This window comes from Anolis carolinensis, unplaced genomic scaffold (assembly GCF_035594765.1).
Source record: "Anolis carolinensis isolate JA03-04 unplaced genomic scaffold, rAnoCar3.1.pri scaffold_27, whole genome shotgun sequence".
Classification (NCBI taxonomy): Eukaryota; Metazoa; Chordata; class Lepidosauria; order Squamata; family Dactyloidae; genus Anolis; species Anolis carolinensis.
Window position 1 is genome coordinate 794,632 of NW_026943836.1, and position 24,402 is coordinate 819,033.

Here is a 24,402-nt window from a genome sequence, read left to right on the forward strand (position 1 = left end):
ATGTTGCTTATATTTTGTCTGTATGCTGTTTGGGTCGCTGTCCCATGTAAACCGCCCCGAGTCACCGCCGGGAGATGGTGGCGGGGTATAAATAAAGTTTATTATTATTATTATTATTATTATTATTATTATTATTATTAGTCTCCTTCTTTCCTGATTGATTGTGCTGGGCTGTCTTTTTCAGACAGACGGTGCCTCAGCGGTCCTCCTGATGTCCGAAGAGAAGGCTTTGGCCATGGGCTACAAACCAAAGGCCTACCTCAGGTGAGCACTGTCGGGGGTCCCATGCAGTCGTAAAACTCCTCTTCTTGCGGAAGTGACACTTAGTTCAGGCTAAGGAATAATAATAAAATAATAAATTTTATTTTTATATCCCGCCCCATCTCCCCGAAGGGACTCGGGGCAGCTCACAACAGGGACAAGCCCGAAACAACAACACAACATATTTGACAAAAACTTAAAACATTCCAACGATACACAAAATAAAATGATGGACAATACAGTGTCCTGTTACACCTCAGTGCTGGTTCACCTTGCTCTTAAAACACACTCCACCACAGCAGGCTAGGTTTAAACAGCTTATTGATAAAAGATAGCAAAGTCTGAATAAATAAAGAGCAAACATCCAAATGCAATGGCAATCAATAAAAAGCAATATAATCCAAAAGTAAAAGCAATTTGCAGAATATAAATCCAAGTCTGTGATATAGGAAATTAATCCTGAAAATCAAGCACCATGAACTTCAGAGTAAAATCCAAAACACAGTTTCCAGGCATGAACATAAACGAGAATCCTTTTCCATGAGCTTAGACAAGGCAGGAGATGTGCTTCCAAAAATCAACGTTGCTTTGTCTGAAATCTCTCTCTGTTTCTCCTATATTTTCCCATGTTTACAAGCCAAGAAAGCATTTCTCTGCCCTTGAATTCCCACGCATTTGCCAGCTATTCTAAGGGAACGTCTGGGGCGAAGAACCTTTAACCTTAACCTTGTATCTCTATCTAAGGAAGATTCCTCTGACTCGCTGCCTGAAACACCTGGAGCTTGTTGATGTTCTAAATCCTGTGAAAAGTCACCCTTATCATTAGTTTCTTTTTCCTCGCTAGCCTGCAGCCTCTCTGACAATTCAGAGCCAGAGCCTTCAACATTGCCATCATCAGAGCCTTCGAGCATTGCTTTGGTCAGTCTGCATAAGCACAACATGGGGAAGCGTAGCCTGCCTTGCCTGTGTGTCCCAGACTCTCTCGGCCTAGCCTGATCTCTTTGTCTCTCTCTCCTCTTGTTCAGGGATTTCGTCTATGTCTCCCAGGACCCAAAGGACCAGCTCCTCCTCGGGTAAGTGAGAGGGGCCAATTCTGAGTGGTTTTCCTGGCTCAGGCCTCCCTTCCAAGCACTGCCTGCAGGCCTCCCATCAAGGAGGAACCCAAGTCCGGTGCTGGAATCCGAGGAAAGATTGGCCGTGCTGCTCAAGGTGGTGTTGTAATAGCATGAAATGGGAGGTCTCCTGAAGAAAGTTACTTTAAGGGAGAACTCTTGCCTCCTCCCTCCTTTCTGACCCTTGGAGGCTGCAGGTATTTGTCAGGGGGTCTATGCAGTCATAAAATTCTCTGGGTTGTATGTTTTCCAGACTGTCTGGCCATGTTCTAGAAGTATTCCCTCCTGACGTTTTGCCCACATCTATGGCAGGTATCCTCAGAGGTTGTGAGGATGCCTGCCATAGATGTGGGCGAAACATTAGGATAGAATGCTTCGGGAATGTGGCCAGACAGCCTGGAAAACATGCAACAACCCTGTGATCCCAGCCATGAAAGCCTTCAACAACATAAAATTCTCTGTTAAAGCGGAAGGGAGCCTATTAGCTCCAGTTAACGAGGCAGATATCTTCAGGTAGTTGTAATGGTCCGACTGTCGAATGTCCGTGCTCATTGGTTGGGCAAAATGACAGCACACTTCAGAAGTGGCGAGGCTTGGTGGTTGTGTGAGTGAGTGTGTAAGCAATCTCGTTGTGCTTTGTGGGCATGATGCAGGATCTTGGCCAAGGTTTGTTGGCACTGAATGCCTCATGCAGAGCCCTTCGGGGCAAGGGGCCTTTGTCCATGCAACTCCACGGGAGTCTCAGCCACCCTTGCAAGCGGCGCATATTAGTGCTTGCTCTTGCTTGGCATCCTTTGCTCCTTTGCCTCATCTCTCAAGCCCCGAGCTCTCTCTCGGCCCCTTGCAAGATCCCTTGGTTCCACTGTGGTCCTCTGACGCATCTCTGATGGTGATGCATCTCCCAGAGAAGGAGTTGTGTTCCCAGTTAGAGGAGGCGGAAATGCACGTCCAAGTTGGATCAGTATTTGAAAAATATGCACCACGATAAAGGTTCAAAGCTTAGAACACAATATGTATATTAGAGCATCATATACATAATAATGTTAACAATAATACAAAGTAAACCTGGGAACCAGTAGTAAACGGCTTATGTAAACGGCTTACTTCGACTCACAGCCAGCCACTCTAAAATAACATCTATTTGACCGGGCTTCCTGGCTGGGAACTGGAAACGACTGTAACATCTGTTCCCGTATTTGGAAGCTTATCTCTGAAAAACTGAATTTATTGTCAACAAACTGAAGCCACGGCTAATTGACTGCATTTACATCTTGAGGAGTCCTATAGAACTGCTCCAAGACTACAGAGACTTTGATTTGTTTTGACTCCAAGCCAGGTTTGAGCCAGTTGATTTGTACACTGATATATTTAGTTTCACAGCATATTACATGCCATTTTGGAGAGACTGAATGTACACATACTGTGTTGCTAACAAACTTTAGTTGGAGTCTTGTTGATATATGTTTTATACTGAAAACTGCTCTGTGTAGCATTTAAATCTGGATGATTTGTCAGGGCGTGGGGATGAGGGGTCAGGGTGCGAGCCGGGTGGGTTTCTTCAGGCTCCATCAATCATCTGCTCCAGCACCCTGATGAAATTGGTTGCAATCATCTGCCACACCAATTCCTCTGTTCAAATGTCAGACTCAAACACATCCGTAGTCTGAAGTCCAAACATTTATTTCAATATCTATATTACATATTTACAAAGCATAGCAAAAGCCATCGCTCTGAGCTGGCATTTCTCTTTAGCCTCTTCACTCGGCAAGCACAGCTCAACACAAAACAGAGATAAGAACACATTCCTCAGTCCGAAGGAAGTTCCGACCTCCAAAGGCCGGAAATCATGCCTGATAGGTCAACAGCAGGCTCAACGGGCTGTCAGTCAAAGTAGCCTGCTGTTAACTGTTTAATTGCTGAAACACACACTCTTGCCTAACAGCAGAAAACACTTGATTTACATTTCATACACATACAACCATAATCCAACATGATTGCAGTCTATAAATATTTATACTCTGTAAGTTACGACTGTGTGCCACTACAGCTGACAGAATCTGGTCATCAGTTGTATTATTATTTGTATTATAGTTAACATTATTATGTATATGATGCTCTAATATACATATTGTGTTCTATGCTTTGAACCTTTATCGTGGTGCATATTTTTTAGATATTGTTTAGAATAGACAGCTGTGTTTAGTTATTATTATATATTGCCAAGTTGGATCAGCCCACGAAAGCGCTTGCGGAAGCATGTTTGGTTGTTTGATTTCTGAGCAAAGCCCTGAACGCTGGACTTCCCCCCCCCTTTTCTCCGCCAGACCCACTTACGCCACCCCCAAAGTGCTGGAGCGGGCCGGCCTCACCATGGCCGACATCGACGTCTTCGAGTTTCATGAAGCCTTTGCGGTAAGTGCTTCCCAAGACAAGCACCCTGAACTCACTCTCTGTGCCAACCAGGACTGTTATGGGATGTATTTATAGCAGGCCTGGGCCAACTTGGGCCCTCCAGGTGTTTTGGACTGCAACTCCCACAATTCCTAACAGCCTACCGGCTGTTAGGAATTGTGGGAGTTGAAGTCCAAAACACCTGGAGGGCTGAAGTTGGCCCAGGCCTGTTTTATAGCCAGTCTTATAGCCAGCCCCCCATTCTCTTCGCTTTCCCTCCATCACTTTGGCCCTTGCCCATGTTAATGTGGGATTTGTGTATTGGTAGTGTTTGAATGAAATTTGTGTCTATCCTGTATTGCATACTGATTGCATCATCCAGAGTGTACTATAGTCTGGAAAGAGTTAATTACTAAGAAGCTGTGATGACCTTGATGTGTGGCTGGAACCAGGGAGTGTCCAGACACAAGTGTGTGTGCATTGCTGATTGCATCAGTTCTGAGTTGAGTCGAGTCGTGTGTTCGTCCATTGTCTGGAAGCTTGTTTGTATTGATTATTACTGCTTACAGTAAAACTTTGTATATAGTTTTACTAATGTCTCGGTTGTCACTTTGTTCTGCGTTCCACTGATTCCATCCAACTACTGCTGCGCTGACAGTCCACTGTGCAGTTCTGGCTGTGCATTTAATAAGGGAAAGAGCAGGACGCAGCATCTCTTGAGCTTTGTTATCCCATTGCATCCTTCCTCATGTCCTTTCAGTTCATAATCTGACTTTTGCCACTTTCTTTTCCCCTTTTTTTAGGGGCAAATCTTAGCAAATATGAAGGCGATGGATTCGGATTGGTTTGCTCAGAACTATATGGGCCGGAAGTCTAAGGTAAGGCTGGGCAAAGGTTGGCTGGCTGTTAAGAATTGTGGGAGTTATTATTATTATTATTATTATTATTATTATTATTATTATTATTATTATTATTTTAATATGACACAGCAAACAAGATAGATATGCTGGATTTCGTATCACATAATCACAAGTCAAACACTTCCCAAGTGTCTAGGACTGTGTGATGTATTTTCGGATGATGCGTGCAGATCCCAGTAGGGTGGCCTTTTGCAGTTGACAGATCGTAATTTTGTCAATGTCTATTGTTTCCAAATGCCGGCTGAGATCCTTTGGCACGGCACCCAGTGTGCCCATCACCACTGGGACCACCTGCACTGGTTTCTGCCAGAGTCTTCGCAGTTCAATCTTGAGGTCCTGATAGCGGCTGAGTTTTTCCTGTTGTTTTTCGTCAATGCGACTGTCACCTGGGATGGCAACATTGATGATGATGATGATTATTATTATTATTAACTGCATTTCTATACCACTTTTCTCACCCCTGGGGGGACTCAAAGCGGTTTACAACATAATAAATGGCAAAATTCAATGCCTTACAAATATATAAAAATATATCACATATCTAAATAAAATACATACAACTGTAGATTAAAACCATTAAAACTATAAAAACATCAAACATAGGCATATGAATGAGTTGAAGTCCAAAACACCTGGAGGGCCCAAGTTTGCCCATGCCTGGAATAATGATTCCTTCCATCTCTGAGCATAAATTATTCCTGCTGCAGACATCACCTATTCCATGATTTCTTCCTAGTTGTATTCACCAACCTGGAAATGTCTTTTCAATGGTTCTCTCAATGTTCTTCCCAAGGCTGCCTTCTTCCCATCTTGTTCCTTCGCTTATTTGCAGGTGGAGTAGAGTCGCTTCCTCAAAGCAGTACTCACACTTTCCCCCTGTTCTCCTGCTTGTAGGTCGGGGCCCCTCCGCTGGAGAAGTTCAACACCTGGGGCGGGTCCCTCTCGCTGGGACACCCCTTCGGGGCCACTGGGTGCCGCCTGGTCATGACGACTGCCCACCGGCTGAAGAAGGAGGGAGGACAGTTCGGCCTGGTGGCCGCGTGCGCTGCTGGGGGGCAGGTAAGGGGTCGGCTGCCCTCCTCTGTGTGCAAGAGGGCTTCCATCCTTGGTCAGAGCTCCAAGACTTTGACTCCCCTCGCCGGCATTCCCAGCAGGCCTCTGGGAGTCCGTCCCAAGCGCTGGAAGACCAATAAGGGCAGGCCGAAGCTAACACAGTGAATTCCAACAAGTTGTTGCACCTCAGCGGTGGCTCACCTTGCTCTTAACACACACTCTACTACAGCAGACTTGATTTTAACAGTTTATTGATAAAAGATAGTAAAATCTGCATAAAAAGCAGTAAAGAAAGCAATAATCCAAATGTAAAGGCAGTCAGTAAAAAGCAATAATCCAAATGCAAAGGCAATCTGTAGAATATAGTTCAAAGTCTCTAATATAGCAAATCAGGCCTGAAAACAAGGCAGCATGAACTCCAAATCACAGGATCCAGTCATGAACAAAAACAAGAATCCTTTTCCATGAGCAATGACAAGACAGGAACTTAGCTTCCAAAATCGACATTGCTTCGTCTGAAATCTTTCCCTGTTTCTCCCTTATTTAACCATGCTTACAGGCCAAGAAAGCTTTCTTTTGTCCTTGGGCTCCCACACGTTTACCAGCTATTCTAAGAACGTCTTGGACGATGAATTCTTAACCTTAAACTTGTATCCCTATCTAAGGAAGACTCCTCTGACTCACTGCCAGAGCCACCTGGGACTTGTTGATGTTATGAATCCTGTGAAAGGTCACCCTTATCACTGACTTCTGCTTCACTATTAGTCTGTTTATCACAACCTTCTGCTTCCCTGCCAGTCTGCGACCTTTCTGACAATTCAGAGCCTTCAACATTTCCTTGGTCAGCCTGCATAAACCCAAATCCCCTTTCATCATCAGACTGAACCACAACACTATAAATATTTATATCCTGAGAGTTCCAGACGGTCCTTCAGACACTAAGATCCTAAGATATCTTTCTCTCTCTCTTTCTCTCAAGGGCCACGCGATGCTTGTGGAGCTTTACCCGCAGTAAAGGCGCAATGCAAACCTGCAATCTCCCTTCCGAAGCACCAGCCCCAAAACCCCTTCAGTGGCCTTTGTAAATACTTTTTAGTCTCTTGCAAAAGCTGGCCGGAGCAGCCAGTGGACGGATGGACCCTCACGAGTCTCTCTGCAATATTTAAGTAAGGAATGGGTCTCCTGCCATGTGCCCATCGATTTAGCGGCAAGCCCTTTCAGCTCACGGGAACGGACGTGCGGATTTGGAGACTTCCCGTTGTCACAGGAAAGACCGTGCAGATGAGCAATCTGGTATTTAAAGGGATGGAGAGCGTTCCGTTCTCAAAAGAGGACTGTGATGAAATCGGAAGGGCCCGTGAAAGGAAGCGTCTAGTCTCCACCATTGAAAGCAATGTCAGTCTGCACACCGTGGCCTTAATAAATGAGTGCAACATTACAAGAGATGTTTGTCTGTTTATGTGTGATTTCCCCAAATTGCAGTGGGATTTAAAACCCAGCCAGTGCTAGGCTGCATCAAGAAGAGTGTAGTGTCTAGACCGAACCTGGGCAAACTTGGGCCTTCCCTGCCGGTGTTTTGGACTTCAACTCCCACTATTCCTAACAGCCTACTGGAATGGTGGGAGTTGGAGTCCAAAACATCTGGAGGGAAGACCCAAGTTGGCTCATGCCTGTTCTAGCTCCAGTCAATTTGTTTTAATAGTACATATCTAGTTTGAACCACAATCTGCTCCTGGTCTTCTTTTGGCAGAGGTTGTGGAGCTTTTCCATCTTCTGAAAGGAAGGGGCCTGAGACTGTTAGGAATAGTGGGAGTTGAAGTCCAAAACACCTGAAGGGAAGGCCCAAGTTTGCCCATGGCTGGGATTCCATGATTTCTTCCTAGTTGTATTCACTAACCTGGACATATCCTTTCAGTGGTTTTCTCAATGTTCTTCCCTCCTTCCCTGGGATGTCTCACCTGTGTAACCAATATAGCTGTTATAAAACCAGTACTGAAGTCTGTGTGTCTACTTGTTTCTCTGGTCGTGCCTGATGCATCCTGTTACACTGCAAAACGGATTTAAGAACATGCTAAGGTTCGGAAAGTATTCACGACAGTTGGATTGGATGGCCCTCAGGGCCTCGGCCAACTGGGATTCTAGGATTCTAAAAGCAAAATGCCCTGTATCCTGTAAGTAAAAACATGGGCTGCTGCTTTCCAACAAAACTTCCTTTCTTCACCTGCAATGCCTTTTCCTACAAACCTGGACTTCAAGAGAAGTTCCAGCTTAACCTTGAGAAGAACCTTCTCAAAGTAAGCCTGGCTATGATAAAAGCAGGATGATGGTGGTGATGGTGATGGTAGTGGTGGTGGTGATTATGATGATGTGTGTCCCCCAATCTTTCAGAAGGTGGGCAGGGAGTGGGTTGGAGCTTTTCATAAATATAGCTGGTTCTCTATAGCTTAATATTGTATTATCATGTATTGTTTTTATGGGTTGTTAGAAATTCTTTGTGTTGCTCGATTTACATGTATTTGAGTTTGTATTGTCCTAGGTTTGAATGGCATCGAAGAGTTGCCAACAGTCAGACACTTTGAGACCCTCAATAAAGGAGGGAGAGTGGGGTATAAAACAAAGTCAATAAAATTAATAAATCCATGGAGGTTTGTAAACAACGGTTGGGCAGCAGTCTTTTAGGAGCACTTTGTGAATGTGATTGCTCTGTGTCAGTCCTGGTGACCCTTCCAGCTTCACAATCCTGTAAGACTGCAGGATTCCTCTTAGCGGCCAGCCTTGGAGCCCAGCGTTTCAGATTTGCTCTGCAAGCAGAAAGCAAGATAGTAGTAGTAGTAGTAGTAGTAGTAGTAGTAATGCTTTATATCCCGCCCTATCTCCTCAGATGGTTTCCAACATAGCAAGGAAACCATACAACAACAAAACATAATACAAATACTCCATCAGCAGGCCAGGATACAGTGATCAAGGGTTTAACATTGGGGTGGCCAACTATAAGGTGTTAGGTGGGTCAAGTCACCTATATCTCTGGACTTTACCTGGACATTGCAACACAATACTTCTATTAAGGGAAGGGAATAATCTCCCTTGCCCCTTGGGGAAGGAGCAATTCACCACCCTGCATCTTTGATGAACGGGACCTCTCACATCGGAAGGAATCTGAATGTCTACAGCCAACCCCAACCTCTGTCATTTTTGTTTCTCTGGGATGTGGAATCTGGGATGTTTCTCTGGGATGTGGAATCGCCAGGCCAGCCCTCTTAATGGGCTATGTCATGTTCATCTCATAAGACAATAGCCGTCTTATTTATTTTATTTATTTATTTCCAACATTTATATCCCGCCCTTCTCACTCGAAGGGACTCAGGGCGGCTTACACAATTGGCAACAATTCGATGCCAACACATAGTTAAAATCATAACAATATATAAAATCCATTAAGAACAATTAAATAAAATATAAAAACATAAGACATATGGTGTCTTGGGTAGGGCCAGTGAGCCCTCAATCATTTTATTGTTTTTCCTGTCAATAAGGAGGAACTTCACCTGTCGCCACTCCAATCACCCATTATAAACAGCTATGCTGGCCGTGATTGGTCAGAATTAGAAGCTTGGGTGCAGCCTATGCTAGCTTGTGTATAAAAAGGGATATGAAACTGTATTCTGTATGGCAGGGGTCCCCAAACTATGGCCCGGGGGCTGGATGCGGCCCTCCAAGGTCATTTACCTGGCCCCCGCCCTCCGTTTTATAATATAACTAGCTGTGCCCGGCCACGCGTTGCTGTGGTGAAGTATGGTGGTATGGGAAATAAAGTATTGAGGAATTGGTGGTAGTTAAGGTAAAGGGTCCCCTGGGCTGAGTGGGTTGCTAGGAGACCAAGTGAGCGGAACTTAGCCTTCTAACTGACAGCAATTGGATAAAAACAATTATTCCTCTCCCTCTAATTAGGAATTTATTTTTCTTTTCTTTTTGTTGTATCAACCTAGAGGCATGTATGAGAGGTTGTGATGTCAATTTTCGAGGTTGTGGGGTGTTTACTTTTGTTGTTTTGTCCGCTGCCGTGATGCCATCACTCTTTTATATATATAGATATTTTTATATCAGTTTTAATAATATATTATATATACATATAATATTGATAAAAATATTATAATGTTATACAATATAATACTAATAATAATACCATATAATAATTACATACAATATTACAGTACAGTGGTATAGTTCAATATATAGTAATATATAATGCTAATATTGTGCTATACTAATAATATAATATATTGTATGTACATACAGCTGCTCTGAGTCCCCTTTGGGGTGAGAAAGGTGGGATATAAATGTACTAAATAAATGTAGTAAATAAATACATGAATAATTTTAGACTCAGGCTCGACCAAAGTCTGACATGACTTGAAGGCACACAACAACAACAACAACAACAACAACAACAACAACAATCCTAATTAACTTGACTATCTCATTGGCCAGAAGCAGGTCCACACTTTCCATTGAAATCCTGATAGATTTATGTTGGTTAAAATTGTTCTTATATTCAAATATTGTATTGTTCCTTCATTGTTGTTGTTTTTTGCACTACAAATAAGACATGTGCAGTGTGCATAGAAATTTGTTCGTATTTTTTTTCAAATAATAATTCGGCCCCTCAACGGTCTGAAGGATTGTGGACCGGCCCGCTGCTTTAAAAGTTTGAGGACCTCTGCTGTATGGTATCTACTTTGTGAATGAATCACTTGCTAACATCTTATCTGCAGATAATAAAATCTTCCTTGCCTGAAAATCACCTTCTCTCCTTGCCTGCTGGCTAATTTCAATTGGGCCTGATCTGAATGCTCGCCAAAGTAGGGACTCACTCACAATGGGCAGCTCAGGCAGATCACTTGCCTGGGTTTCTGCCAACAGGCTTCTCCCTGGTCTCACTGCCAGGGGTTGCCTCTTCAAATGAGGCCAACACCAGCATTCTCTATTCCCAGCTGTAAGGAGGGAATGTTTTGAAGAGAGTTCAGTCTGTGATCAGGAGAGTCACAGGGAATAGACTGGTTCCAGGTTTAGGGAAACCAGGGAAGTTCAAATCTCAGTCTGTGCTCTGATGAGGCACAGGGAAGATTGATTCTAGGTTGATGGGATCAAGGAGACTCAGTTGTTCATTTTGAGTCGGTTTTAAATAAGTTTGGTGACTTATTTGATGAAGTCTGTGTCCTGGAAAGGCACAGAGAATCTGTGATAGTATATCACGGGGGTGACTGTGGTTTGAAGTCACTGGATAGTCCAAGTTTCAGACTTTGGGAACCAATCCCAGCTGTACTCGCAGAGATCCATTGAAGTAATAGTTTAAAAGGAGCAGAGGAAGATGTTTTAACTACTTTAAGTAAAAGAAGTGATACTTTAGAGAGTTGATTCATCTTATTCTAGTATTGTAACTGTTAATAAGAATACCTCTAAGTGAAACATCTTTGGTAACCACCAAGCTTGTGCCTGAATAAACTTGTTATTGTTCTTTCAACATCTAAGCCTCTGTCGCATATATTCTAAACCAAGTTACGCTACCATCTAAAGCAGGGGTCCCCAAACTAAGGCCCGGGGGCCGGATGCGGCCCTCCGAGGTCATTTACCTGGCCCCCGCCCTCAGTTTTATAATATAATATATTGTATATACATATAATATTGATAATAATATTATAATGTAATACAATATAACACTAATAATAATACCATATAATAATATTAATTATATATTCTATATTACATATAATATTACTAATAATATTACAGTATAGTGGTATAGTTCAATAAAGTAATATAATGCTAATATTGTGCTATGCTAATAATATAATATATTGTATGTACATATAATTTGTAAGCCACTCTGAGTCCCCTTTCGGGGGAGAAGGGTGTGATACAAATGTTGTAAATAAATGCAGTAAATAAATAAATAAATAAATAATAAATACATTTTAGACTTAGGCTCGCCTAAAGTCTGAAATGACTTGAAGGCACACAACAACAACAACAACAACAACAACCCTAATTAACTTGACTATCTCATTGGCCAGAAGCAGGACCACACTTCCCATTGAAATCCTGATAAATGTATGTTGGTTAAAATTATTTTTATTTTTAAATATTGTATTGTTCTTTCATTGTTCTTGTTGTTGTTGTTTTTTTTTGCACTACAAATAAGACATGTGCAGTGTGCATCAGAATTTGTTTGTATTTTTTTTCTTTTTTTATCATTAATTTTTATTGAGAGGTTTCCGAGCAACTCCATACATTTCTTATAACAAAAATTCTCATTTCTCGATACAATAAAACACATATAAGACAACAAGGGTAACTGAGGTTTTTTTTTTCAAATGATAATCCGGCCCCTCAACAGTCTGAAGCAGGGGTCCTCAAACTTTTTAAGCCGAGGGCCGGTCTACAATCCTTCAGACTGTTGAGGGGCCGGATTATCATTTGAAAAAAAAAATACAAACAAATTCCGATGCACACTGCACATGTCTTATTTGTAGTGCAAAAACAACAACAACAACAAGAACAATGAAAGAACAATACAATATTTAAAAATAAAAACAATTTTACCCAACATACATTTATCAGGATTTCAATGGGAAGTGTAGTCCTGCTTCTGGCCAATGAGATAGTCAGGTTAATTAGGGTTGTTGTTGTTGTTGTTGTTGTTGTTGTTGTTGTTGTGTGCCTTCAAGTCATTTCAGACTTTGGGCGAGCCTAAGTCTAAAATGTATTTATTATTTATTTATTTATTTACTGCCTTTATTTACTACATTTGTATCACACCCGTCTCACGCCAAAGGGGACTCAGAGTGGCTTACAAATTATATGTACACACAATATATTATATATTTAGCATAGCACAATATTAACATTATATATTACTATATTGAACTATACCACTATACTGTAATATTAGTAATATTATATGTGATATAGAATATATAATTAATATTATTATATGGCATTATAATTAGTGTTATATTGTACTACGTTATAATATTATTATCAATATTATATGTATATACAATATATTATATTATAAAACTGAGGGCAGGGGCCAGGTAAATGACCTCGGAGGGCTGCATCCGGCCCCCGGGCCTTAGTTTGGGGACCCCTGGTCTGAAGGATTGTGGACCGGCCCTTGGCTTAAAAAGTTTGGGGACCCCTGATCTAAAGTGAAGAAGAAGAAAGAAGTAAAAGTAAAAAGGTCTCCTCCCTGAGTCTTTGGTGGTTGCATCTTTCCAAACTGGTGGCAGTCATTATTAGTTCTTTACAAATTTGGGGCAGCAGGTGGGATAGGAAGATTCCCCCTGCCTGAAAGAGCCTTAGATATTCATAGCCCCTTACAGGCCTGATCTGAAGGCTCGCCACAGCAGGGACTCACTCACAATGGGCAGCTCAGGCAGATCCCTTGCCTGGGTTTCTGCCAACAGGCTTCTCCCTGGTCTCACTGCCAGGGGTGGCCTCCTCAAATGGGGCCAACACCAGCATCCTCTATTCCCAGCATTCCCTAACAGCCGTGCCCCTGGTGGGAATGCCGTTGTTATGATGACATTTTTGGCTTACCTGCATGGTGCTGGTCTTGCTGGGGGGTTGTTTACAGAAGCGTTGTGCCAGAGCTCCTCTCACCTGAAAGGAAAGCAAGCACTGAGACCTAGGTTCACATTATCTTCGAGAGTTCCCAATTATCTTCGAGAGTTCTTGGAGAACGGGAGAAGTCCCAGCAGATTGGAGGAGGGCGAATGTGGTCCCTATCTTCAAGAAGGGAAAAAAGAACGACCCAAACAATTACCGTCCGGTCAGCCTCACATCAATACCAGGCAAGATTCTGGAAAAGATCATTAAGGAAGTGGTCTGCGAACACTTAGAAACAAATGCGGTCATTGCTAATAGTCAACACGGATTTACCAAAAACAAGTCATGCCAGACTAATCTGATCTCTTTTTTCGATAGAGTTACGAGTTGGGTCGATACAGGGAATGCCGTGGATGTAGCGTACCTGGATTTCAGTAAGGCCTTCGACAAAGTCCCCCACGACCTTCTGGCAAACAAACTAGTAAAATGTGGGCTAGACAAAACTACGGTTAGGTGGATCTGTAATTGGCTAAGCGAACGAACCCAAAGGGTGCTCACCAATGCGTCGTCTTCATCATGGAAAGAAGTGACAAGTGGAGTGCCGCAGGGCTCCGTCCTGGGCCCGGTTCTGTTCAGGATCTTTATTAACGACTTAGACGAAGGGTTAGAAGGCACGATCATCAAGTTTGCAGACGACACCAAACTCGGAGGGATAGCTAACACTCCAGAAGACAGGAGCAGAATTCAAAACGATCTTGACAGACTAGAGAGATGATTGGCCGAAACGAACAAAATGAAGTTCAACAGGGACAAATGCAAGATACTTCACTTCGGCAGAAAAAATGGAAATCAAAGATACAGAATGGGGGACGATGCCTGGCTTGACAGCAGTGTGTGCGAAAAAGACCTTGGAGTCCTCGTGGACAACAAGTTAAACATGAGCCTACAATGTGATGCAGCAGCTAAAAAAGCCAATGGGATTCTGTCCTGCATCAATAGGGGAATAGCGTCTAGATCCAGGGAAGTCCTGCTCCCCCTTATTCTATTCTGCCTTGGTCAGACCACACCTGGAATCACACTGTGTCCAATTCTGGGCACCGCAGTTGAAGGGAGATGTTGACAAGCTGGAAAGCGTCCAGAGGAGGGTGACTAAAATGATGAAGGGTCTGGAGAACAAGCCCTATGAGGAGCGGCTTAAAGAGCTGGGCATGTTTAGCCTGCAGAAGAGAAGGCTGAGAGGAGACATGATGATAGCCATATACAAATACGTGAGGGGAAGTCATAGGGAGGAGGGAGGGAGCTTGTTTTCTGCTGCCCTGCAGACTAGGACACAAGGGAACAATGACTTCAAACTACAGGAAAGGAGATTCCACCTGAACATCAGGAAGAACTTCCTCACTGTGAGAAAGGCTGTTCGGCAGTGGAACTCTCTCCCCGGGGCCGTGGTGGAGGCTCCTTCCTTGGAGGCTTTTAAGCAGAGGCTGGATGGCCATCTGTCGGGGGTGCTTTGAATGCGATTTCCTGCTTCTTAGCAGAATGGGGTTGGACTAGATGGCCCACGAGGTCTCTTCCAACTCTACTATTCTATGATTCTATGATTCTATGATTCAAAGCGGAGAGCTCAGATAACAAAGAAGTTCAAAAGGGAAATGCCTAGTAACAAGCAGGCGCAGGAGGGGGAATCAGCTGCTGAAGAAACATAGATTCAGAAATAATAATAATAATAATAACAACAATAATAATCCTAGACACTTGGGAAGTGTTTGATTTATGATTTTGTGATACGAAATCCAGCATATATATCTCATTTGCTGTGTCATACTATGTCTTTGTGTCCATAATAACAACAACAACAACAATCCTAGACACTTGGGAAGTGTTCGATTTGTGATTTTGTGATATGAAATCCAGCATTTCACAAGTACATGTGGGTCACATTATTGCTTTGCTTGGCTATCGGAAGATCTGTGCACAATGGGTCCAGCATATATATCTCGTTTGCCATGTCATACTATGTCATTTTGTCAATAACAACAACAACAATCCTAGACACTTGGGCAGTGTTCGATTTGTGATTTTGTGATATGAAATCCAGCATATATATCTCGTTTGCTGTGTCATACTATCACTTTGTGTCAATAACAACAACAACAACAATTATATATTAATTTCCATCCCAATTTTCTCTCATGGTTGGGATTCAAAGCAGCGTACAAAGTTCAAAAACACCAATACATATAAAGACGACCCGGACTGATTTACGGCTACAGCACAAGGATTTTGGATGAACTGATTTTCAACCATATGTTTTATATTTTTATATTGTTTTAATCGTTTTAATTGGATTTTCATTGCTATGTTTTAATTATGTGTAGGAATCGAATTGTTGCCAATTGTGTACACCGCCCTGAGTCCCTTCGGGTGAGAAGGGCGGGATATATAAATGTTGGAAATAAATATACATCGAGACACAAATACATCTAACTAAAACATCATATACTAATTTTAAAATAACCCAATTTAAACACATCATGTAAAAAAATTAATACTTACAACAGGTACCATTAAAAGTTTCCCTAACCTCTGATAATACTGATAAGAGTTGTTGTGAGAAGGGAACAAAGAAGGAGATAGAGATGGGCATGAATTGGAGGAAATAGCCTGTGCTCATGCTCCAAGTGTTGACCACAAAACTGAGCTGCCTCTCAGTCTTGTCTGGCACTTTTTCTGTTCACCCGGCAGGGTGTTTTGATCAAATAAACCTGTTGAACGATCTCCTTGCTTCCAGTGTTTGATTGAATAACGACCCTGGAGGTTTGATAACAGACGTGGCTCTGCTTACCTTCCTGTCCATCAGGCAGCCAAAGATCAGAATGAAGACGCCCTAAAAGGCAGGAGAGGGAAATGGCTTTAGCTCAGAATATCCATTCCCTTTCCATAGACCTATCAGCTTTTAAAGTGTGTATATGCTTTTTTTGGGACCCTCTATAGATACTAAAGATTTTGGAGGCACCCAGCAGTAACACTTTGGACTTGTTAGGGATTCCTCTTCTTCGAAAGAGGAAAAGGAGCAGGAAAGTGTTCATGAGTCAGAGGGGCAGTTGGAATCCGAGGAGGAGATTTTGCAAGTACCCACATTTCAGGAAAGGCGAAAGGAAACAGAGCAGAGACGTCGTTCAGCTGGAATAGCTGCCAGAAATGCAGCTTAATAATTGGGAACTGCCCTAGCAGCTGTGAGAGGACTCAGGGCTATAAAGCAGAAGCAGGTGCAGCCAGCTCTTGCTGGTAACAAACTGATTCTTCGCTCCCTTTTTGCCTGCTTCAAGTCCGCATCTGGGAAAGTGCTCCTAAGGATTTATTGCTGTTTCTTTGTCTGAAGTAAGACTGCTATTTGATTTGGGAATTTATCAGAGACTAAGAACTGTGTTTACCCTATCACTTCATGAATCAGAGGGGCAGTTGGAATCTGAGGAGGAGATTTTGAAAGTACCTACATTTCAGGAGAGGCTAAAGGAAACTGAGGAGAGATGTCGTTCAGCTAGAATAGCTGCCAGAAATGCAGCTGAGTAATTGGGAACTGCCCTAGCATCTGTAAGGGCTATAAAGCAGAAGCAGGTGCAGTCAGCTTTTGCTGGTAACAAACTGACTCTTCGCTCCCCTTGTGCCTGCTTCAAGTTGCATCTGGGAAACCGCTCGTAAGGATTTATTGCTGTTTCTTTGTCTGAAGTAAGACTGCTATTTCATTTGGGAATTTATCAGAGACTAAGAACCATGCTTGCCCTAAGACTTCCTTGCTTCACTCCCCTTGTGCCTGCTTCAAGTCTGCATCTGGGAAACTGCTCCTAAGGATTTATGGCTGTTTCTTTGTCTGAAGTAAGACTGCTATTTCATTTGGGACTTTATCAGAGACTAAGAGCTTCCTTGCTTCGCTCCCCTTGTGCCTGCTTCAAGTCTGCATCTGGGAAACTTTTCTATGGATTTATCGCTGTTTCTTTGAAGTAAGAATGCTATTTGATTTGGGAGTTTATCAGAGACTGTGTTTGCCTTATGACTTCCTTGCTTCCTTTTGCATTATTCCACTGAGTGTGCTGTACTTTATGTTTTGCTGAAGTAAAGCAGTTTTCATTTACTTACCACATTGTTTTAAGGCTGTTCTTGAAAGACAAAACAGACACTCACACTCACAAACAGACATTTCCAGGCACTCACACTCACCTGGAAGGCGTTGAGGAGGGTGAAGGCGTAGTGGGTGGCCGGAGAGGCTTGTCCGGTCATGGTGATGACCCCCAACCCCCAGGTCAGGCCGAAGACGGGCGTCAGGACCAGGAGGGCCTTGAAGAGCCCCACCAGCGCCCGCCGCTCCTCCCCGGGAGGCGCCTCCGAGACGGAGGGCCGCATCAGCTTCATCAGCACCACCACGAGCACCGCCAGGTTGACCGCGACGATGGCCAGGACCGGGATGGAGAAGGCGTAGAGGGCCTTGCTGCGGGCGCTGAGCCAGCACAGCCCCTCCTGCAGGTATTGCCGGGCCGGGAAGGCGGCGGCCATGGTGGCGGCGGCGATGGCCAGCGGGCAGAGGTAGCCCAGGGCCAGCATGGCCGGCGCGACGGCGCTCATGCTCAACTGGTGGAAGACGAAGACCAGCTGGTGGAAGAGCATCAGGGCCTGGACCAGCATCCAGAAGAAGGTGGCCAGGTAGAAGAAGTGGCAGAAGAAGGCGGCCGCCACACAGAGCGGACTCTCGTGGCCGGCGGTCAGGCGGGAGGCGGTCAAGAAGCACAGGCTGGCCAGCAGCAGGGAGAAGGCCAGGTTGGCCAGCGTCGTGTAGCGGAAGTAGGAGACCTGCGGGGAAGACGGGCAGGTGAAGGGGTCACTGAACCAGAGTGACTCCATTTTAAAATGCCTGTCTGCTTGAAACCAGAGATCAGTCTCTCTTCTAGAAATAAAGATAAAATTTGCAACTTGCTGTCTTGCGACAAGATAGCATGTGTCCTGTATGTTTAGCAAGAATCAGTTGTGGTTAAGCCGATTCTGAGAAATGTATGCAACACATGTACTTTTGCTTCAACTGTGACGGTTTGTGGTGGGCTACATCCTGGAGTTGTTTACAAGTCAGGATGTGCCTGCTCACCACAAACGTGCTTGTGGTTTTTCTGAGGAACTGAAATGTGATAAACAAGTTGGGTATAAAAGACCCCGAGCAGATTTGCTCGGGGCAGACAATTTTTGCTCGCTTCACTCCTGCGTGAGGCTATTGTCTGTCTGTAGCTACAATAAAGGTGTTTGTCCTCAACCCTTTGGACTCCGAGTGGTGCTCATAGCGGCTTGGCAAACCTGGGGTTTATTTCATGTGATTGGGGGACTCCCAAATCACCCCTTTCACAGGGACAGGGTTCGGGAGAGGCACCCGGAGGGTCCCCACGAGCCACGGTCCCCCAGACCGTTGGGAAGCCAGGCTATAGTTTTAAAAAGACATGAACGAATTCCTAGGCACACTGCACATACCTTATTTGTGTCATGAATATGAAGGTTTGAGCTGAAAAGCTGAAGAAACAGGCTCCAATATGTAAGGAAAGGATTATTAGGGGTCGCGGTTAGCACAGCGGGTTAAATCGGATTGTGGTGCAGCTGCAATAAATCACTACTGACCAAGAGGCCACGAGTTTGAAGCCAGCCCAGGTCGGAGTGAGCTCCCAACCATTAATAGCCTAGCTTGCTGTTAAGCTATGCAGCCCAAAAGACAGTTGCATTTGTCAAGTAGGTAATTAAAGTACTGCTTTATGCGGGGAGGCTAATTTAACTAATTTACGACACCATAACACCTTCCAGCAGCATGCGGAAGAATGAGGAAGTAGTCCATCAAGGACTCGGTGTCACAAGTGGATGATGAAGCAGCAGCTCCCCCTAGTGGCTGGAATCGAGCATACCCTCGGGAAGCTGGAAAAATGTTAAATTGCCTCTGTATCTGTCTGTATGTGTTTATATATGTTGTATGTCTAATAACGGCATTGAATGTTTGCCATGTTTATGTGCATTGCGATCATGCCCTTCGAGGTGAGAAAGAAGGGCGGGATATAAAGTTGAGCACGGCCTCCAGATGCCAGAGATGAGAAAAAGAGGGAAGCCTTGCCTCTGTTTATGCACTATCTATCTTGCCTTCTCAGCCTCACCTCCTGACCTTTGTTCAGAGTCGTTAGCTGCCCTTGTTTGATTCCTGTCTGGAATGTTTCTGTTTTCAGAGTGCTGCTCCTTATTTAATGTTCTGATTTTGGAATTTTTAAATATTGGTAGCCACTTCTTCTACCTGGCCACCTTCTTCTGAATTCTGAACAAAATCTGGCTCCCAATATTTAAAATGAAGAACAACTTCACCCAACATAAACTTGTCAGTTTTTCAATGGGAAGTGTGGGCCTGCTTTTGGCTGATGAGAGAATCAAGTTAATTAACATTGTTGTTGTTAATTGATCAGACGAGATCAGACGAGATCAGGCATGCTCAGGGTAGTATGTGTTGAGATTTGTAAGGATGCCATTATACATGGGTTAACTGGAAAGGTACATGTAAGAAGCTGATTGGCTGAGCCTGTGAACAGCTAGGACTCTGATTGGTCAATTTCTCTGCCATGCTACTGGGGAACCGGTTTGAGCAGGCTTTTCCTCAGAGCGTGTGTGTATGCTGACTGGAAACAGTCAGGAGAGAAGATGGCTGCTGGCTCTTAGTGGCCTTGTTATTTCTAAGGCACTGAGGCAATTTTATGGACTTTAAAAGGACTATTTATTCCTACTGTTCTCTGTAAGCAATCAGAGAGACTAGTGTAAATATTATTACGGGCCGTAGTTTAGGGGTGGCTTTTCTCTGCAGATTAAATCTATTGTATTTCAAATCTCCTCATCTCTAGTATCTGATTAGAATAGATACTAGGGGTTTTTGGGAGCACCTATGCTCAACACTGCAAAGCACATTCTGGGTCATTAAGGGGAGGTTATGTTTCCATAGGTTGCCCATGAGATCCCACCTGCAGGGCTGGCCCTAGGCAATTTTCAAGTTTAAGAAAACCGTATTTTGGTGCCCCCCACCCAATGCAGTGAGTGTGGAAGAAGAAAGCCATGTTGATTTCCCCAAAGTGCTGGGCCTTTACCGGGGGGAGGAGTTTCCTTCCTCCAGCAAAGGCCCGGCCTAGAGAAACCCAAGGGGCGTTGCTGTTTCCTAGAACTTTTGTTTGCCTGCCCCTCTCTCTTTCTCGGCACTGAACCGGGCGCCTCAATAGCGCCCCCAGGGGATCGGCACCTTCTGCATATGCGTTCTTCGCTTACCGGTTCAGCCGCCCCTGCCCACCTGGCACAAGTGCAAAGTCCTTGTGAAAGGGTTGTCCTCTGTTTCACAAGCAATTTACACTTTCTCCAGTCAATGGTGCAGAAGGACAGGTGGGTGCTACCCTTCCCTCCTTGGTGCCTCCCTCACCTTGTTCTTCACCACCGAGGTCCAGACCAGGTAGTAGATGAGGAGGGTGGCCATGAGGGCCACGACAGAGGCGCAGAGGCCGACGGTGCTCAGGACAGTCAGGGCCGCGCTGCTGGGCACGGGGCCGGCGGACATGAGGACCGAGAAGGAGGTCAGGTGGCGGCAGGTGCAGTTGGTGGCCCCTTCGGTGGTCATGGAGGTCCGGCATCCCTCCGTGGACCAGGCCCCCTCCCCGCCCACCAGGCTGTGGTTCCAGAAGACGCACTCAGCCACCCCTTCCTCACCGCCTTCCTCTCCGTCGGTCGCGTTCCGGTGGCCAAACACCATCTGGACCACCACGTCCGTCACGCTCCCGTTGGGGGACCTGGAAGCATACAATCATGGAGTTGAAAAGGATCCTCAAGTGCCATTCGTTCCAGCCCCCTTTTGTTAGACAGGAAGGCACAATCCAAGCCCTCCCGACAGATGGACATCAATCCTCCGCCTGGAAATCTCCAAAGGAGGAGAGTCCCAGGCAGACGTTTGTCATATACGAAGGATCATAGAATTGTAAGCTTTGAGAGGGACCATTCGGGAACACACAATCCAAGCACTCCCAATAGATAGCCTTTGCTTGGTAACTTCCAGAGACAGAAGGAATCTCCTTGTGGAAAAAAGTGGGATATAAATAAGCATAATAATTGTCAGGGTTTTTGTAGTGTGTGAAATGTTCATTCATTGTTAAAGTGTATTTCAGTGGTTAAGTGGTTAATTGCATAGAGCCCTGATTTATTGCTAGAAGGGCAAAGCATCAAGACTTTCATTTTGCTTGCCTAGAAGGAAGATATGTCACAGACTTTGGAATGTGGGATGTGTCTAAAATTAGCTGATAAGGGCTTTAGAGATTTGCCATTAATCTCTCTAGCTTGCAACATGTGTCCGAGCAGTTCTGGCTGCTTGCTTTGTAAATACTTGTAAAATAAAGATATATATAGCCACCGGAATCAGCAGATAAGAATGGCTATGCGGTCTCGTTTGTTGGTGCTGCTCAGCAGTTGTTAAGTGGTCTAACGGAGGAGGAGAATATTGAGATGGAAGGCTGTAAGTGTCTCATATATTTGCCTCACATCAATCATACAGGGTTTTCCTGACAATAATAACACTATGTAACCCAAAAGAAAAATATAAGGAGCTGAATCAGACAATTTCTGTGACTGAAAAAATAATATAACGAACAGTGGTATAAATATTCTCGGAGAGAGGGAAGAAGAGCGGAAAGGAAAAATGGATATGTATAAGTAGGAGACCAGTATAGAAATGTTAAGGATAGGAAAGCAGGAATCAGCAGAAAGTTGTAAAAATGAATATAAGAATTTACAAATATATCGAAGAGACATGGGTTGAAATAATTGAAATTGGTGCTACAGTAGAGTCTCGGTTATCTGACCTCCGCTTATCCGACAGTCCGTATTATCCGACGTGCCGGCTGTGTCTTGCTCCTCCCGGAGGGCAGCAAGCACTCGGAGAGGCTCGCTGAGCGTAGCTGAGAAACAGTTGTTTCTCAAGGCAGCAATGCACAGCGGGCCTCTCCAAGAGCCAGGCACCCACCGGGAGGAACAAGACGCAGCCGATGCAAACTTTGTTGGTGTATTTTGTTGTTAGTGTTAAATGTTGAATCAAGTGTTTTGCTGTTGGAGTTTTGCAACTGTGTATTCCGGCATGCTTTCCAGCAGCACACTAGTTAATCACAAGCCAGCTTGATTGATAGCCTGCCGAGCCAATAGGTCAAGCCTTCTGGTCTCAGAAGTGCGGACAGGACATTCGTCATTTGGTTATGGAATGTGGGTGTTGCCGGCTGAAGTTTCTTCTCAGACGATCGGCAAAGAGAGAGGACATGTTTTGCCTTTCCTTGGGAAGCATGGGTCCTATGAGCAATTGACTTTGTAATTGTATATAGTGTATATAGTCTATTCCCATCCCAATTTGCACTTCCAAGAATTTGCAGCACTTTATCAGTCACCTCATGTTTACAATATTTATATGGTGCATCTTACCCAGTCTACTTTTACAACCTCTCCGTTTTAATCCATGTTTTTATTAGTTCTTGTCGTTTGTTTTTATTGGCTAATGTTTAATTTTTTATAATTGTGCATGTCTTTTGTCTATTGTTGTGTTTTATATTGCTCTTGGGTTGTTGTATGTCTTTCGGGCTGTGTGGCCATGTTCCAGAAGTATTCTCTCCTGACGTTTCGCCCACATCTATGGCAGGCATCCTCAGAGGTTGTGAGGTATGGATAAACTAAGTAAGGAAAGGAAAGAATATATATCTGTGTAAAGTCCAAGGTGTGGTAAGAGTCCTTTGTCACTGGGAGCCAGCATTAATGTTTCAGTTAATCACCCTAATTAGCATTGGAGATGTTTTGTCCCTTGCCTGGGGGCATCCTTTGTTCAGTCAAGCCTTCATTGTGTTGGTTCCCATCTACTTATATTGCTATTGTTTTTATTCGGCCCCATGTAAGCTGCCCTGAGTCCCCTTTGGGGAGATACAGGCGGGGTATAAAAATAAAGTTATTATTATTATAAAGTTATTATATAATAAAGCCTCCGAACCGCTGGGATCAGCTGAATTACGACTGTGGTGTCATTTGTCGGTGCTGCTTGTAGCCAGTTGCTTAAGCGGTCTGATAGAAGATGGATTGGTGAGAGGCCTGACTCACCAATAAATCAGGGTGATTTGGAGTTAGTTAACCCCCTGACAGACTTTTCCCTCCCGGCAAGCACCTGGCACTCGGAGAGGCCTGCTGCATGTTGCTGCCTAGAGAAACAGCTGTTTCTCAGCAACGGCCAGCCCTGCCTCACCTGATGGCGTTGGACATGACCAGGCTGGCCAGGCGGCTGTGGGGCAGGATGCCCTCCATGCGCTTCAGGGCCAAGGCGGTGATGGTGAGGCTGCCCTCCCGGCGCAGCAGCTCCTCCACCTCCTCCTCCGCGATGCGCACCGAGGCCGGGGGGTCCGTGTCGAAGGTCTTCAGGAACCCCTCGTCCTCCCGGTCGGGGTCCAGGCGGAGGCTCAGGAGCTCCAGGTTGGGGAGGGAGAGGTTGAAGCCCTGGTCTGGGGGCAGCAGGAGGCCGGTCAGGTTCTCCAGGGCCTGCAGGAATCCCGACGCGGCTCTCGAGTCCAAACCCTCTGCCGCCGACCAGGCCGCCTCCAGGTCCAAGCTGAGCATCCCGTTGGCGGCGCTCAGGAACGCCTGGGAAGGAAGAAGATGTCAGAGTAATTTTCAGCACAGCAGTAGTTGGATGGAATCAGTGGAGCGCAGAACGAAGAGACACCAAGAGACGTTAGTAAAACTATATACAAAGTTTTATTGTATTCAGTAATAATCAAGACAAACAGACTTGTGGACAATAGACACAGGACTTGACTCTCAGCAGACAGCACTCGACTCAACTCAGAACAGAACAGAACTGATGCAATCAGCAATACACACACACTTGTGTCTGGACACTCCCCGGTTCCAGCCACACATCAAGGACATCACAGCTTCTTAGTAATTAACTCTTTCCAGACTATGTTACACTCTGGATGATGCAATCAGTATGCAATACAGGCAAG

The 24,402-nt window shown here is 44.5% G+C and overlaps 2 protein-coding genes across 2 annotated transcripts in view; one reads left to right on the forward strand and one right to left on the reverse strand.

The window, feature by feature from the left end:
- hadhb (hydroxyacyl-CoA dehydrogenase trifunctional multienzyme complex subunit beta) overlaps positions 1-7,178 on the forward strand; it is a 37,874-nt gene extending 30,696 nt beyond the window's left edge. Inside the window, exons 11-16 of the mRNA XM_062966679.1 lie at positions 185-264; positions 1,287-1,334; positions 3,698-3,785; positions 4,568-4,642; positions 5,579-5,743; positions 6,717-7,178. Of these exons, the coding sequence (XP_062822749.1) occupies positions 185-264; positions 1,287-1,334; positions 3,698-3,785; positions 4,568-4,642; positions 5,579-5,743; positions 6,717-6,752 (492 nt within the window). The 3' untranslated portion in view covers positions 6,753-7,178. The remainder of the gene's footprint in view (positions 1-184; positions 265-1,286; positions 1,335-3,697; positions 3,786-4,567; positions 4,643-5,578; positions 5,744-6,716) is intronic.
- Positions 5,972-24,021, reverse strand: LOC103281807 (adhesion G-protein coupled receptor F3). The gene is made up of 6 exons (XM_062966678.1): positions 23,646-24,021; positions 20,808-21,171; positions 17,561-18,187; positions 16,188-16,229; positions 13,337-13,399; positions 5,972-8,538 (listed from the first exon to the last, which is right to left on the reverse strand). The coding sequence occupies exons 1-6, from the start codon at positions 24,011-24,013 to the stop codon at positions 8,500-8,502; spliced, it is 1,503 nt and encodes a 500-aa protein (XP_062822748.1). The 5' UTR covers positions 24,014-24,021; the 3' UTR covers positions 5,972-8,499.
- Positions 24,022-24,402: the final 381 nt, after the last annotated feature.

Excerpts from the sequence above, each read along its gene's own strand:
- LOC103281807 (XM_062966678.1), bottom strand. The coding sequence starts at position 24,013 with ATGCTCAGCTTGGACCTGGAGGCGGCCTGGTCGGCGGCAGAGGGTTTG. Across the intron at positions 16,230-17,560 it reads CCCTCCTCAACGCCTTCCAG|GGCGTCTTCATTCTGATCTT; the intron begins GTGAGTGTGAGT and ends CCTGCCTTTTAG. Across the intron at positions 13,400-16,187 it reads GCTGCCTGATGGACAGGAAG|GTGAGAGGAGCTCTGGCACA; the intron begins GTAAGCAGAGCC and ends CTTTCCTTTCAG.